Genomic DNA, 13,309 nt, shown 5'->3' with positions numbered 1-13,309 from the left:
GGGGGTAACGAGCCCCAGTTGTGCCCCGGCGCGGGGCCGCGGCGCCGCTGATTGCCGATAATTGGGCGCCGGCGGGGAGGGGGCGCGGGCGGCGCCGGCCGCACCCGACGCGAAGCGTCCCGCAGCCGCAGCCGCGAGCGCTGCTTCCTGCCGCCTCGCCAGGCCCCGGCCGCCGCCGCCGCCCATGGAGCTGGAGGCGCAGTGGTGGACAGGACAGCTAGCGGCCGACATCCACCAAGCGCTGCGCTACAAGGTAGCCGGGGGGGGCGGGGGGCCGCCGGGGCGGGCGCGGCGCGGGCCCGTTTCGCTTCCCGGGCGCCGAGGGACGGGGCGCCCCCGCCCCTGCCGGGCCTGAGCCCGAGCCCGGGCCGTTCGCCCGCGCGCCTTGACAGCTGGCCGCGGCGCTTCTGCCGTTGCCCCTTGGAAAAGCCCGAAGAGCTCACGGCGCGCCTGGCGCTCGTGCTGGGCGTGTGAGCAGATCCAGGTTTCAACTCTGCGAAAAGCACCGAGCTGCTCTTATAACCCCCGCAAAGGTGCACTGCGCTCAGCTGCAGTCGCGGTAGTGAAGGGTTTAGCAGTACTGCCTAACTTCGAGCTTCTGATAACTCCGAAGCTGTTTCCACTCTGACCTGAAGTTGCTGTTTGGGGATGTTTTGATAATGAAGCTCATCTTATCCCCAGAGATGTAAATTAATTTGTAGTGACTGAACTTAGTAAAAATGTGCTTCTGCTGCGCTATGGCACTTGATGGCTGGATTGCATTTTTTGAAGGCATGACTGCTAAAGCAACTTCTTGGGGAACACGAGAGGAAAAACAAGATAATATCTATGCTATCAAAGTTACCATTGCTAAAACTACGCCAGTGTTGTGAAAAGGTAAATTCTGTAGGTCTGTCTTCTCGATTTCACTCAATAACATACTTCAGACCTTTGAATTTATCTTGAAACTTTGAAAATTCCAAGTTAGCCCACTCCAACTTGATGTCACAGAACAGGCTGCTCTGCTGGAAATTTTTTTATACTCAAAATCCTACTTAATCTGGGCTACACAATTGTAATTCTTAAATTTATTCATGATAACAGAAGACAGCAATGCCATTCTGTTGTTCTGAGTTTTGTTGCACGCTTGAGGGGATACTAGCTACCAATCATGAGCCCAGAGAACACTTTCTGACTGTCCAAATTTAATATTTGGATCAGATAATGCCACAGATTTTTCTTGTCTGTGCTGTTGGTGGGCTTTTGTTTTTTGTTCCCCCCCCCCCCCAATCTGAGACGACGTGAGGTTTATAAACAGCAGGAGGTTGGGAGATTTTTAGGTCTTGGTTTGGTATCCTTTTCTGCATCTAGTCAGAGTTGTTGAAGATATACTTAACTAAATGCCTGAGAGTACACTGCAGCCAGTGCCAGCGCAACATTGATCAGACAGATTAAGTCAGAGTTTAGACATACTCATGTAGCAAACGATTACACGCACACACACACACACACACACACGCGCGCGCACGTGCATGCCTGTCCTCTTCCTATGGGTGCTACCTCCAACTTGCAGGTAGTGACCTGCTGGAGGCACCTGCAGGAGAATTGGCAGCATTGGAACATGCAAACACTTCAGTACAAAGTCTGATTGCTTAGATTAAGCTATAGCAGGAGGGGTATGAGTTAAGCTATTGGACTTTGCATTGAAGTGGCTGGAGAGTACTTGCATACTGTTTCTGCTTCCCTGCTAGGAGGTGAAGCCTTTGCAATAGAGGCAATGTAACAGGGTAAAATATTAAATCACTCTGAATGCACAGTGAAAATATGTTAAATCTTAAATTATTATACTATTATTATTATGCTCCTAGCTCTTCTCTAAAGACAACAAATAGGTTCTGCCCTGTGAAAAGGAATGCTGAAACCGTGGGAGCGGGTGGGAGAGGGGAGAATTTCTTTGAAAATTCAGTGATTAACTTAAGAATAACAGCTGTATTAGTTTGATAGAAATTCAAATTAAACGATGGTTGTAATAAAATTACATGCTGCTGTCCATCTAGGAGCTGAAGCTGCCCTCCTACAAAGGCCAGTCTCCCCAGTTACATCTAAGAAGATACTTTGCAGATCTGATTGCCATTGTGAGCAATCGTTTCAGACTCTGTCCTGCTGCACGACATCTAGCTGTGTATCTGTTGGACCTCTTTATGGATCGTTATGACATATCTATTCAACAGCTGCATGTGGTTGCTCTTTCCTGTCTACTTTTAGCGAGTAAGTATGTAGCACCAAATTTTTATTAACTAGAGCAATACAGGCTGTACTGCCAAATACAAGGAATATCTTGATGGGGTGCTTGTAAAAGACAATTAGCATACCTACATCTGGCCCAATTGGTAGACTCTTTGTTTAGACTCTTGTTTTGACTTTTGTTGGCATCTGAGAGGAGAAAAAAAACAAACTGTGATTTAAAAAACCAATGTTTATGTTTAGAAGCACAGATTATTCTAAGATGAACTTTCAGAGGGACATTATAGGAATAGAAAGGCTTTCCCTTTAAGGACACCTCAAAATAGATTTCCTTTCCTTTCCACCAAGTGCTGGAAAGGAGGGGAAATCGGCATACCTGTGAGAGAGGTAGAAACAAAATAAGCTATATGTAGAGTATACTGCACCCCACTGATGATGTTGCACTCTTCTGGAATACTTGAGATTGCATATGTTGCAGCGTTTTTTAAGCAAGCTAAGGCTAACATAAAGCCTGTGTTGTGTCACATACAAAATGTAACAGATGAAGTACATTGATTACACRGTACATCATTGTGTACTCCGAAGACTGAACTAATTACAAACACTCATTATGAACTGCCCTGCTTCTACTGACCTCAACTAGATTCTTGTGGTACGTATCCATATCTTTACACTTAGGATCCCTTTTAGAAGTTCCCAAAGAGATCCGGCTGTGGTATGCTGGCATCCTGCTGACACGTGTTCTTGAACTGAGTGCCCTAGCTTTGTCCTAGCAGCAGAACTAACTGGTGGTTCAGGTTCTGCTGATCCATTTGTCTGAATCTGTTTTCATTTTCTCAAACAAGATACTGTAGCTCTAGGCCCTCTCAACTAGAAAACTAGAGTGCAGAGATGTTGACTTTTTTGTATATGTTTCCTTTCACTGCATCRCCTGTCTCCACCAATATAGCTATTCAGCAGAACAGCTAAAGAAGAAAAGGGTTATTTCAGATTCTTCTGAGGGTAAACTTCAACTGGATGCCACCAGCCAGCAATCTTTTCTTGGCAAAGGAAGGGGCCCTGAATATGAAAACTGTATCTCAGAAACCAGTTTAATCCATTTGGGCAAATGTCTTTATTGGCTTTGAACTAATGCCAGATTTTCAGATGAATTTCATGCTCCGAAGAGAACTTATTTTAATTGCCTCTCCCATCTTTCATAACAAGCTGCAAGTAGAGCTTATAAAAGCCTGGAGTACTCGCTCTGGTGAGAAGCAGTGTATGAAATAGTTCAGAAAGCACAAACCAAAATGCTGTTTTAAGCTTTCATCCTGTGTGGCTCAAACAAGTAGTTTAATCAGCAGTACAGTAGGCTGGACAACCCAAGCTGTAATATATATGATAAGGTTATAAAAGTAGTAAGAGAAGTGATTCTGTGACTCCTTAAGTTTATATTTCTGTAATTACTAGAGTATGGGAATCAAACTAACGGATGGGGGCTGGGGTTGCCTAAGTCCTGTACAGGTACCTCCCACTGTTGAAAAAATCAAATGTTCAGTAGATTCAGTCCTGCAAAGGTCTCTAAAAATATTTATTCACAAGATATTATGTAGTACTGAATAGCGAGTGTAAGATGGAAAGAATTTGCAATGAAACTGAAATAGCACAACCATATGGCAACTTTATGGAAATGCGACACTTGTTTCACTTCTTAATGGGTTTTCTACACATACAATTTTGCTTCAGGCTAAACACATACAGGACTGACAAGTTAAAGTCCAGGGAAGGCTGAAGCTAGTAGCAGTGTTAAAGTTGAAACTATATTTATGGCAGTGTGGGTTTTCAGATGCACATTGCCGACATGCACTTGTTTAAAACACTGAAGCAGCTTATCAGCTATCAAATCTAAAAATGTACCTACCATAACAAGCAGTAAAAATAACTGCATTGGCCAGAGATCTAGTTATTCTCTAATAACTTTAAAAAAATGAATAACGGGGTGGGGGACAGGATTAAGACCAAATGTTGTATTGCTGTGTACGCCAGGTCACATCACTGTGGTATTTCATTGATGATGGTGACATGTTCGGCAATAGTTTGGTAACAAGAACTTCTGTCTGCAGCACCAGCCATGTCATATATAACCTGGCTTGTTTCTGGCGCATGAGAGAGAGAACCAATAGGCAATACCACACTGCACCATATCCTACATGATGTTTGACATTAGCTGCTGAAATCTAACCCTTTATAGCACAGACCCCTTTTTGTCCCAGAGGAAATCTTCTATTTGAGCTTTGCTTCCCCAAGAAAGTCTCAGGCTTGTTTGACGTAGTAAAAGTATGGCGAACAGACATTAGATGCAGTCTGTTTTATAGTTTACTTATGCTGAACCTTTTCTCCCCTCCTCTTTCTGTTCACCTGAAGGTAAATTTGAAGAAAAGGAAGACAGTGTTCCCAAACTTGAACAGTTGAACAGCTTGGGTTGTATGACTAACATGAATCTGGTACTAACCAAACAGAACTTACTTCATATGGAATTGTTGTTGCTAGAAACATTTCAGTGGAATTTGTGCCTCCCAACTGCTGCTCATTTCATCGACTATTATCTTTCTATTGCTGTCCATGAGACTGATCTTCATGATGGCTGGCCAATGGTTTGCTTAGAGAAGACTAAGTTATATATGGCAAAATATGCTGATTACTTTCTGGAAGTATCACTGCAAGGTGAGTTACATATTTCAGTCAATGACACCTTTGTTCTCAGAGACAAATATTGTCCAATTAAATGAATCTTTTTTCCTTTTCCTTCTTTCTAGATCATGCATTTTTAAATTATGCCCCTTCTTTAGTTGCTACTGCATGTGTAGCTTCTTCAAGGATTATCTTGCGTCTCTCACCAACATGGCCTACTCGACTACATCATCTTACTGCATACTCCTGGGATTTCTTAGTGCCATGTATTGAACGACTATTAATGTAAGTTAATAATAACTAAGTTAATAGCTTTTTAAGCCCATTTCCCAACCTGATAGTATGCTTAATTGATATTTACACTGAAAGCAATATTTCTTGAAGTTCAATTTGTCTATTCTAAAAATATTTAGATATTAGGTAATATTCAAACTAACTGAAATCCCTGTTTAGCTCTTTCCAAAAAAAACCACAATCTTATCTGATCTGACATCTTTTGGCATGCTCAGACAATTTATTAAATGACTCCGTGTAGGCTATTCATATACAAAAAGTAATAGTGAAGAAGATGGAAGGCTTGGGAGCTCCTATTTGCTCTGAAATCTCCATGTCCTGGAAGTTTGAGGGATGCTCTGAACAGTTTGTGGGTCAAAAATACAAACTGTTTGAGAGGCCAGCTTTGGGGGGAGGAGATGAGTGGGAGGTTGTATCCATTTTTGCACTATAATGGAAAGATAGAGCTGACAGCAGACACAAGTGCCAATGAACGCCAGCTGAACCTCCATCCTGRAAAGGATGTTACACAACCAGTTCCCTTATTCCAAACCTTAAGATCAAAACTTATGTCCATCATAACTGCTTTCCTCCTACAGAGGTTTGCTCTTGCCCAGATCTCAGTATCATTTGGCACTGGAGAAGTGCAGGAACAGCTGTATGTGGTAATCCCATCTTCTTTGAGGATGACATTACTACCCTTGATAGCCTCTTTTGGTTTCTCTAATATATGTTGTGAAAGCAAAGTGCTGTTACAGAAGTGTTTTCAATATCACTCTGAAAGACTGTGCGGGGGAGGAATTCTGCAGTCATCTGTCAATGCACCATAATAAGTTAGCAACCTCTGAGGAAAAACTGGTGAGGGGGTGAGCCCCACCTGTCTTCAAAAGATCAGCTTTGTATGTGCAGTACTAAACTACTTGGCTGATTTTAGGCCTGACAAAGTGAGTAAGTGGCACCTGCTTAACTTCAGCATAAGAACAAGAGAAAGAGCATGTCTAAATACATTTGAGACAGGTGTAAATCTAGAGGAATTCAGGTGAGCTAAAAATGTCTAAAATTAAGTATTGAGTGGGCTAGAAAAAGAGAGACTACGTGCATTTCCACTCCTCAGAGCATGATCGTATATAAATATACTTATGATCTTTAAGTATGGTAGTAGAGATCATTAAAAGTCCTCTGATACCATGTCTTTTAAAAACACTCCTATTCTGCTACCCAATTTAAATGAGGTGGAAGCAAGTTTCAGGTTCAGGTTCTGGTAAGCTGGCACTTTACTGAAGTATCTTAGCAGACCTTACTGAACTGATATTTTTAGATACTGCTGTTAAATACTTCGCTTGTATCTGCATTTAAGTACCACTACAAAGTTAACTGAAATCCTAAAAAAAACCCTTTACCCTAAAGAAACAAATTTTAAAACCTTAGATGAGTTTAAAGGGTAGGATAAAACTGTTTTGTTTTTTTGTTTGGTTGGTTTTTTATTGGCTTTTTAAAGGTGTTGGAATCATTCAGATAATTGCACCATTGGCTAGAATGCTCTTAAAATTTAATCCTAAAGAGTTTAAATTATTTTAATATCCTTTTTAATCTGTTCTGTCTTATTTTGCTTTAGTGCGCATGATAATGATGTGAAGGAAGCAAACAAGCAAAAAGGACAACATGCTCAGTCTGCCCAACATACTGTATTTCAGACCCCAGCTCCAAGTCCCCAGCAGGCTAATGTTCAGCAGCATATACCACAGTATCTCCAGGCTCATCAGCCTTCATTACAGTATCACCATCAGACATCACAGCAGCAAAACTGTCAACAGATAATATCAGCTAATCATACATCATCTTACCCGCTTCAGACTTGCCCTGCTGCCTTACAGTCTAGTGTTCAGGCTCGAGGCCATGTACAGACTGGTGCTGCTATGTCACTGGCTGTTCCGCTAGAAGTGAAGCCGTGTATAAGTGTCTCCTACAACCGGAGTTACCAAGTGAATGGACGATACTCCTGTATTACTCCCTGCTTTGAGAGGTGATGAATACAAAATTGGTTTTGTGCTCGTTTGTTTGGGGCACAAAGTTGTGTTGAGGGGAATTGTTTTGGTTTTTGTTAAACCTCAAGTAAGTTTGAGGGCAACRAGTTGAATAAAAATAGTGTCTTTCCAGGAAAAAGCAACTGGAATGGCAACCAGTACCTTAGCTCAAATACAGACTGCAAAGAATAAGCACACAGAAGACCCTCTAGAAAGGATGCATGTATCTGGGAGTAGTAAGTTCTTACTCTGGCACTCAGAATACTCTGTGCTTCTAACACACACCTTTGGAATCCTAGTCAATAGAAAAACAGCTGTGGACTAACTACAGGCTTATCTTTTAATGAAGGAGATATGCAGTATTATTTTGAAGACATTTATGTAATACCACCATACAGTATTAACACTTGCTTTAAATTTACTGAAATTTAAGAATCCATTGAATGCCAGACTTCCCCAGGTATGTGGGGACCACAGGAAGACAGAAACCTCAGTTGGTTACTCCATACTCTTGCCCCTTTTTTTCAGCTCGTGTTGGATATGTGCTTTAGACTAAGGCATTTGAGTTAACTGGTGTTTTGGCTACTTTTAAGTTTTGTACCTCACAGGATAGATACTATGTTCTCCCTTCTTTTCTCCTCCCTGTCCTTTTTATGTTTAAAGTTAACTCTTTCATACTAACTCAGGGAATTTTCTACTCATTACTCTGTGCTGCTGGTTTGTATGCTTAACTGGGTATAATATGAGGGAGGAGGGTAGAGAGGAAAGAGAATATAGGACAAGTGGACTGGCTTTTCTTCAGGGCATCTATATGCAGAGTACCAAAGGGATATGATAGTGTTCACAGAATGTAAATGTGAACTACTGCCCAGCAATGTGGTGTTGAATAATTGCAGAAAAGAGAAAGTTTTTCAGCTGAACTTTTACTGTACCAGAACTACTGCAGTGGCTGTGATTCCTATGTGTACATGCGCGCACACACACACACATGCACATATACCCAACAGAAAACATCCTCTGATTTTACTAGCAGTATAGACTGTACCAAAAAAAAGTACAGTTAGTTAAATGCTTATAGAAATCCAATTCTGTGTCAGGCTTATAGTGGAGGAAAATTCTCAGGTAATAGTAGGGCAGCTTCTTCTTCTGCTATTTGAGAGTTACAGAAAAAATACAGATTTACCCTTCTAAATGGGTGGATCAAAAATGTATTGCAGAGTGAATTGCTTTATCACAATTAAGGTGCTAATTACATAAATTTATGAAACTACACTATCTCCTGTGGAGTGGATAGTCTGAGGGTAGAAAATTTCACTCATCCAACACTTGGATGAAAATGGTGGTAAAGATAGTAATAAAGAAATCTTCCTTTTTTTTATATAAGATAGTTGCCTCGCTCCTGTGGTAGGATGCGGGAGGCAGTATCAATGACAGGATTCCTGTGACCTTAAAATATCATTATAGGATGTGGGCTTAAGACTGTTTTTGGTTTTGTTCATTCTTTTACCACCTCCTTCTCCCCTGTCTTAGTGGCAGCACTTAAAATCTTGTACCATCTAATGAAAGTGAAGTATTGTCAATATTTGTTACAAAGACTGTTTTGAAAGTAGAGGCAATTAAGGTGTTTGTTATCAATATTAAGATGAAGGCTTTATCACAGAAGAGGAGGACTTCCCATAATRTTCAGAATTGAGGGAGGACAGATGTTTGTTCTTTCTAGAGCTGAATGTGCTACAAAAACCTATTTATTTTGGAGGAGAAGAAATCCTGTTTCTCTTGTTTTGTCTTAGCATAAATCCCAGTTTCTGTTGTGGGTTTTTGTAGCATATGTGTGCAGGTCAAGGGATCAAGGGATAGGAGGGTGAATGAAAGAGATGACCATATCTGCTTTATGCTAGAGAATAAACTTTGATATGGGCGTAGTGTGGTCAATTCTTACTTCCTCACAGTGCAAGCTTTTTTTTTTTTTTTTCCCCCCACCCTCTCCATGTCTTCATGAATACTTCCCCATGTCTGAGGGTAGTGTTAAGTAGAGACTTTCCACCTCATAGGATGCCATGCTTTTTATTCAGAATTGTTACCCATTTAAGAGGTAAACTTCCTTCTGCAGGTTTAATTTTGTTGCAATACTATATCCAAGTCTTCAGTGCTCTAACTACCTCTGATGCTATGAATGTACAGTCTTGTAATAGACCATGACTTGAAATAACAGCAGATGCCTGTAGCAAACTTCTGTAAAATCTTTAAATCAGCTAACTTGTCATCTTTATTTGTGATGCAGCAGTATAGGCTTTTCTTTTTTGGAGTATTAGTAAATTTATCCCATAGGCATTTGATATATAAAAAATTAACTAATACTTAACACTGGAATTATAAGGGGCAGGGGGATTATTCAGTTAGTTAATACTGCAAATTTGCATTTAATAGGGTATTTTTTATTTTACTATTTTAAGACTTTAGGTTAACTGTAAAAAGATCCACTACATGCTTTTTTTGTTTTAATTTATTATTTAGTCTGAGTTTTCTGACACTACAGCTTCATAATGACTATGAAGAAAATGTACACTGAACAGTTTCAATAATTATTTAAGAGCTTTACCAGTGTACATTAAAAATACACTGTGTTCTCACTATTAGAACCAAAATGTGTATTTTATGGCATAAAGAAGAATGGTGCTCCTAAATGCAAAATGTCCACAACAATGGAATCTTTGTGAGTGCTATGCATTCAACTTATTTTTAAAAATAAAACTAGTTTTGAGTAAGAAGTCTCTAGTGTGTATTATGCTTTGTTTTGGGTTTTTTTGATCCTGATTTGTCTTCCATCATCACTGTAGAGGAGCTGAAAATATAAAGGCTTTTTCTTCTCTCCCTACCCCTTCTGTGACACTATAATAAACTCAGAAATGATCTGACTTTACAGTGTTAACAAAACAGGAAGGAAATTATGCAGGAAGGGGTTTTCAAACTAATTGCACCCACAGCATATGCTAAACACTACATTTCAATGGGGTTGTATCTAGTACACAGCTGCAACAAAGCAAGCAGGAGGAACAAAAGAACTGTAGTAGTAGGGTGAATTCATTATGTTCTCATTTAAAAAAATTGGTACTGGTAATCTCTACTTTTAACACTTCAAATCAAGTAGGAACAGCCTTCTTGTCAAGAGCCACAAGCAAGTTGAATTCTTAGGTTATTTACAATAGCAGTGAGGGCTTAATTGTGCAAAGGCAGCATAAACCYATGTGATGCATCCAAGCTGAGTTTGGGACACTTGAAATTTCTGATAATTACTTGCTATTAAAAGAAATTCTAGTTCTTCCTAATAACATACACATATTCCACATTGGAAACAAGGCTATCTGATTATGCACAGAGCTCCAAAAATTAAGTAGGTTGTGCAGAATCTCATTCCTCTAAAGTTAGAGGATGAAACTGAAGTCTGTTAACTTACACCCATCCCTTTAGGAATAAACTGATCCCTCAAAGGCTAGGGGTGCTAGAGAGGAGGGTCCAAATGGGGAAAAAGCAGTGCTCCACTCACATGGTGGCATTCATACTACACTGACATACTGATCCAGAAAGTTACTTTGTCCTCAGCCTTAGGGCACCAAATCAAGGCTGTCTAGACTGCAGAAAGGGCTAGGCTTTTCAGCTTGAAGTCACTGATTTTTAAGTTTTTACTGTAATTACAAATAGGAACTACCACATGGCCTTTATGAATCTCTTAAAACTACAGAGACTACCAGCTACGCTTTAGTTTGAGGTATTTCAGTAGCAGTTCAACTTTAAATTGCAAGTCTGAAGTTTTTTGTATGTGTAAATAACAAAAAATGCATTTCATGACTTCTAGATAGGAAGATAGCCTTAATTTCTGCCAGCACTGCAAATTTAGCTTAGAAGCTAAAATTTATAATTAGTTCTTAGCAGCTGGCACATCACCAGGAATAAGAATGTTGCAATTATAACACTTCTGTTGAATATGTATAAGCCAGAAAGTAATGTGGCTCCCTCCTTCAATAATTTATTGGCTCTACATTCTAAATCTATGCAGGAACAGAAGTCTCTTGAGTAGATAAGGCCTTATCTAACTGAACACAAATGCCCAGTTAGCAGCTTATTTTATTTCAGTATAGTCAACAACAGCAATTTTTAATATATTTGTTAATTTTTTAACATTATGTAAAGCAGCAATAACAAAGTAGGTACTATAATTTTTAGTCTCTATTACAATGCTATTTTAGAAGTTATAGCACAAACACATTTGGCAAACTTACACTATGCATTTTGATATTTCCCTGTAATTAAGTGTTATGTAATAAAGTGAAATTTATATGTCTTCAAGAAATAAGATATACATTCTGATAAAGGAAAGGATTTGCCACTAAACATTCAAAAAACACTTTACAACTGAATAATTAAAAGCAGCTAAACAGTWGCTTAAGGTTTCAAAAATTCTCAGTACAATCAAGGATCTGGCTTCCACTGCCAGTACTTCCATGGGGAGAAGGGAGACTTAGGGATGACATACAGGCGTTAAAACTGTGAACATGATATACTGAATCTCAGGTTTGTATTCACCAGTGTAATTCAGTTACATCATTATCATACACATCAGCTGTTATGTGTTCTGCAGTATTTGGAAATACTATCTGCTGTTCTCAGAACATTTTGAATTTACTATCCTGAAGCAGCAAGATAATCAGAACACTTTCATTAAACAACCCATTAAAAGTGTCTTAAAAGTACACATTTGCCATATTTAATGAATTAACCACTCTAAGCACTAACTATATATTCTATGGCATTTTTTTTTAATGCTCATCAGTTATTAAGTGCTAGGAGATTTACAGCCCATTACAATGTCAATTTACAGTATATTTAGTGAATAACATACAGTTACAATCCTTCTACAATAAATTTCTAAAAACATGCAATATAGTGGTTTATTTCTTGTGATATTAAAAAGATGTGTTATGGGCTGGCTATGTTTTACAACCATTAAGTTTTATTTCCTAGCTTGTATGCCTAAATAATCATCTTATTCCATGAGACATAAGCAGCGATAACTGGTTTTTTAACTAAATGATATTTGTTCACGATCAGAGAAACTAAGTAGACCCACACAGAGAAAATATTATTTGGATATGGATGAATATACTCAGCAAGAGAAAATTCTATGCTGGGAATTTCCAAAGAATGAATGCCCGCTTGATATACAGCTCCAGTTACTGACTCCAAATCTACATATGGCATCTGGAGAGGGTATCCGGTAACCTGGAAAAAGTACAACACTACAACTATAACTGCAACTTGGAAGGATTATTTAAAAAAAAAAACATGTATCTTTATTTACAACAGCTTTCTCTTTAAAACCTTTTTACATATAAAAGGTGCTCTACTACATGTACATTGCTTGCAGTTTAAATAAAGCATTTTACAGTTACCTTTTATATATTCTATCAACTTATCCAGTAAACAAGCTCTAGTCAAGAAAGCTATTTTCTCTTTAAACACTTTTTTTTTTTTTAATGTAAACTTGTACTAGGTGCCTTTATCTCATCTAAAAAAACAAAGATATATAAAGTGTTACTTAGAAACTTCCAGAAAAACTTTTAAAAGTTTCATACAGGTAACTGAAAATTATTGCATGTGTATCGACAATACACACAGTCACACTATGGATGCTCCAGTGCTCCAGCCCCCGAGCCTGGGTACGTTTTAGACTTACCATTAGGGTGTGTTGATCTCACTCCATATACAGGAATGGAGCTGGGTGGCACCTTCCTTTGTTCGGTTTGACCTCCAGATCCTCAGAGTCACTAACTGGACTCCCCAGCACAACAGAAAAGCAGATTGTGAATTTGCCTATTGCCAGCACACATCGTGAAAGCTTTTGCTGACTGGCGTGCAACCTTACTCTTGCACACAAAGTTGTCCATACGCACTTTTGCGATCCAAGCACCCACCCGTCGACTGTACTACTTGGAGGTGAGTTTTGTAGTTTTTTCAACATTGACTACAGCAGTGTTCTGCCAAGAGCCTCAGTACGTTTAGATGCATAGATCTTGCAGAAGGGTCAGTGGCACTCCAGATGGCCACTCAAGATGTGGAGAAAT

At 39.4% G+C, this 13,309-nt stretch overlaps 1 protein-coding gene across 1 annotated transcript; it reads left to right on the top strand.

The window, feature by feature from the left end:
• The first annotated feature begins 184 nt into the window (after positions 1–184).
• CCNJ (cyclin J) lies at positions 185–9,946 on the top strand. Its single transcript, XM_026061963.1, has 5 exons — positions 185–253; positions 2,037–2,247; positions 4,627–4,926; positions 5,019–5,178; positions 6,782–9,946. The coding sequence occupies exons 1-5, from the start codon at positions 185–187 to the stop codon at positions 7,191–7,193; spliced, it is 1,152 nt and encodes a 383-aa protein (XP_025917748.1). The 3' UTR covers positions 7,194–9,946.
• Positions 9,947–13,309: the final 3,363 nt, after the last annotated feature.

This window comes from Apteryx rowi, unplaced genomic scaffold (genome assembly GCF_003343035.1).
Source record: "Apteryx rowi isolate R43461 unplaced genomic scaffold, aptRow1 scaffold_188, whole genome shotgun sequence".
Taxonomy (NCBI): Eukaryota; Metazoa; Chordata; class Aves; order Apterygiformes; family Apterygidae; genus Apteryx; species Apteryx rowi.
The sequence above is the reverse complement of the archived record's forward strand: the minus strand, read 5'-3'. Positions and strand labels throughout refer to the sequence as shown.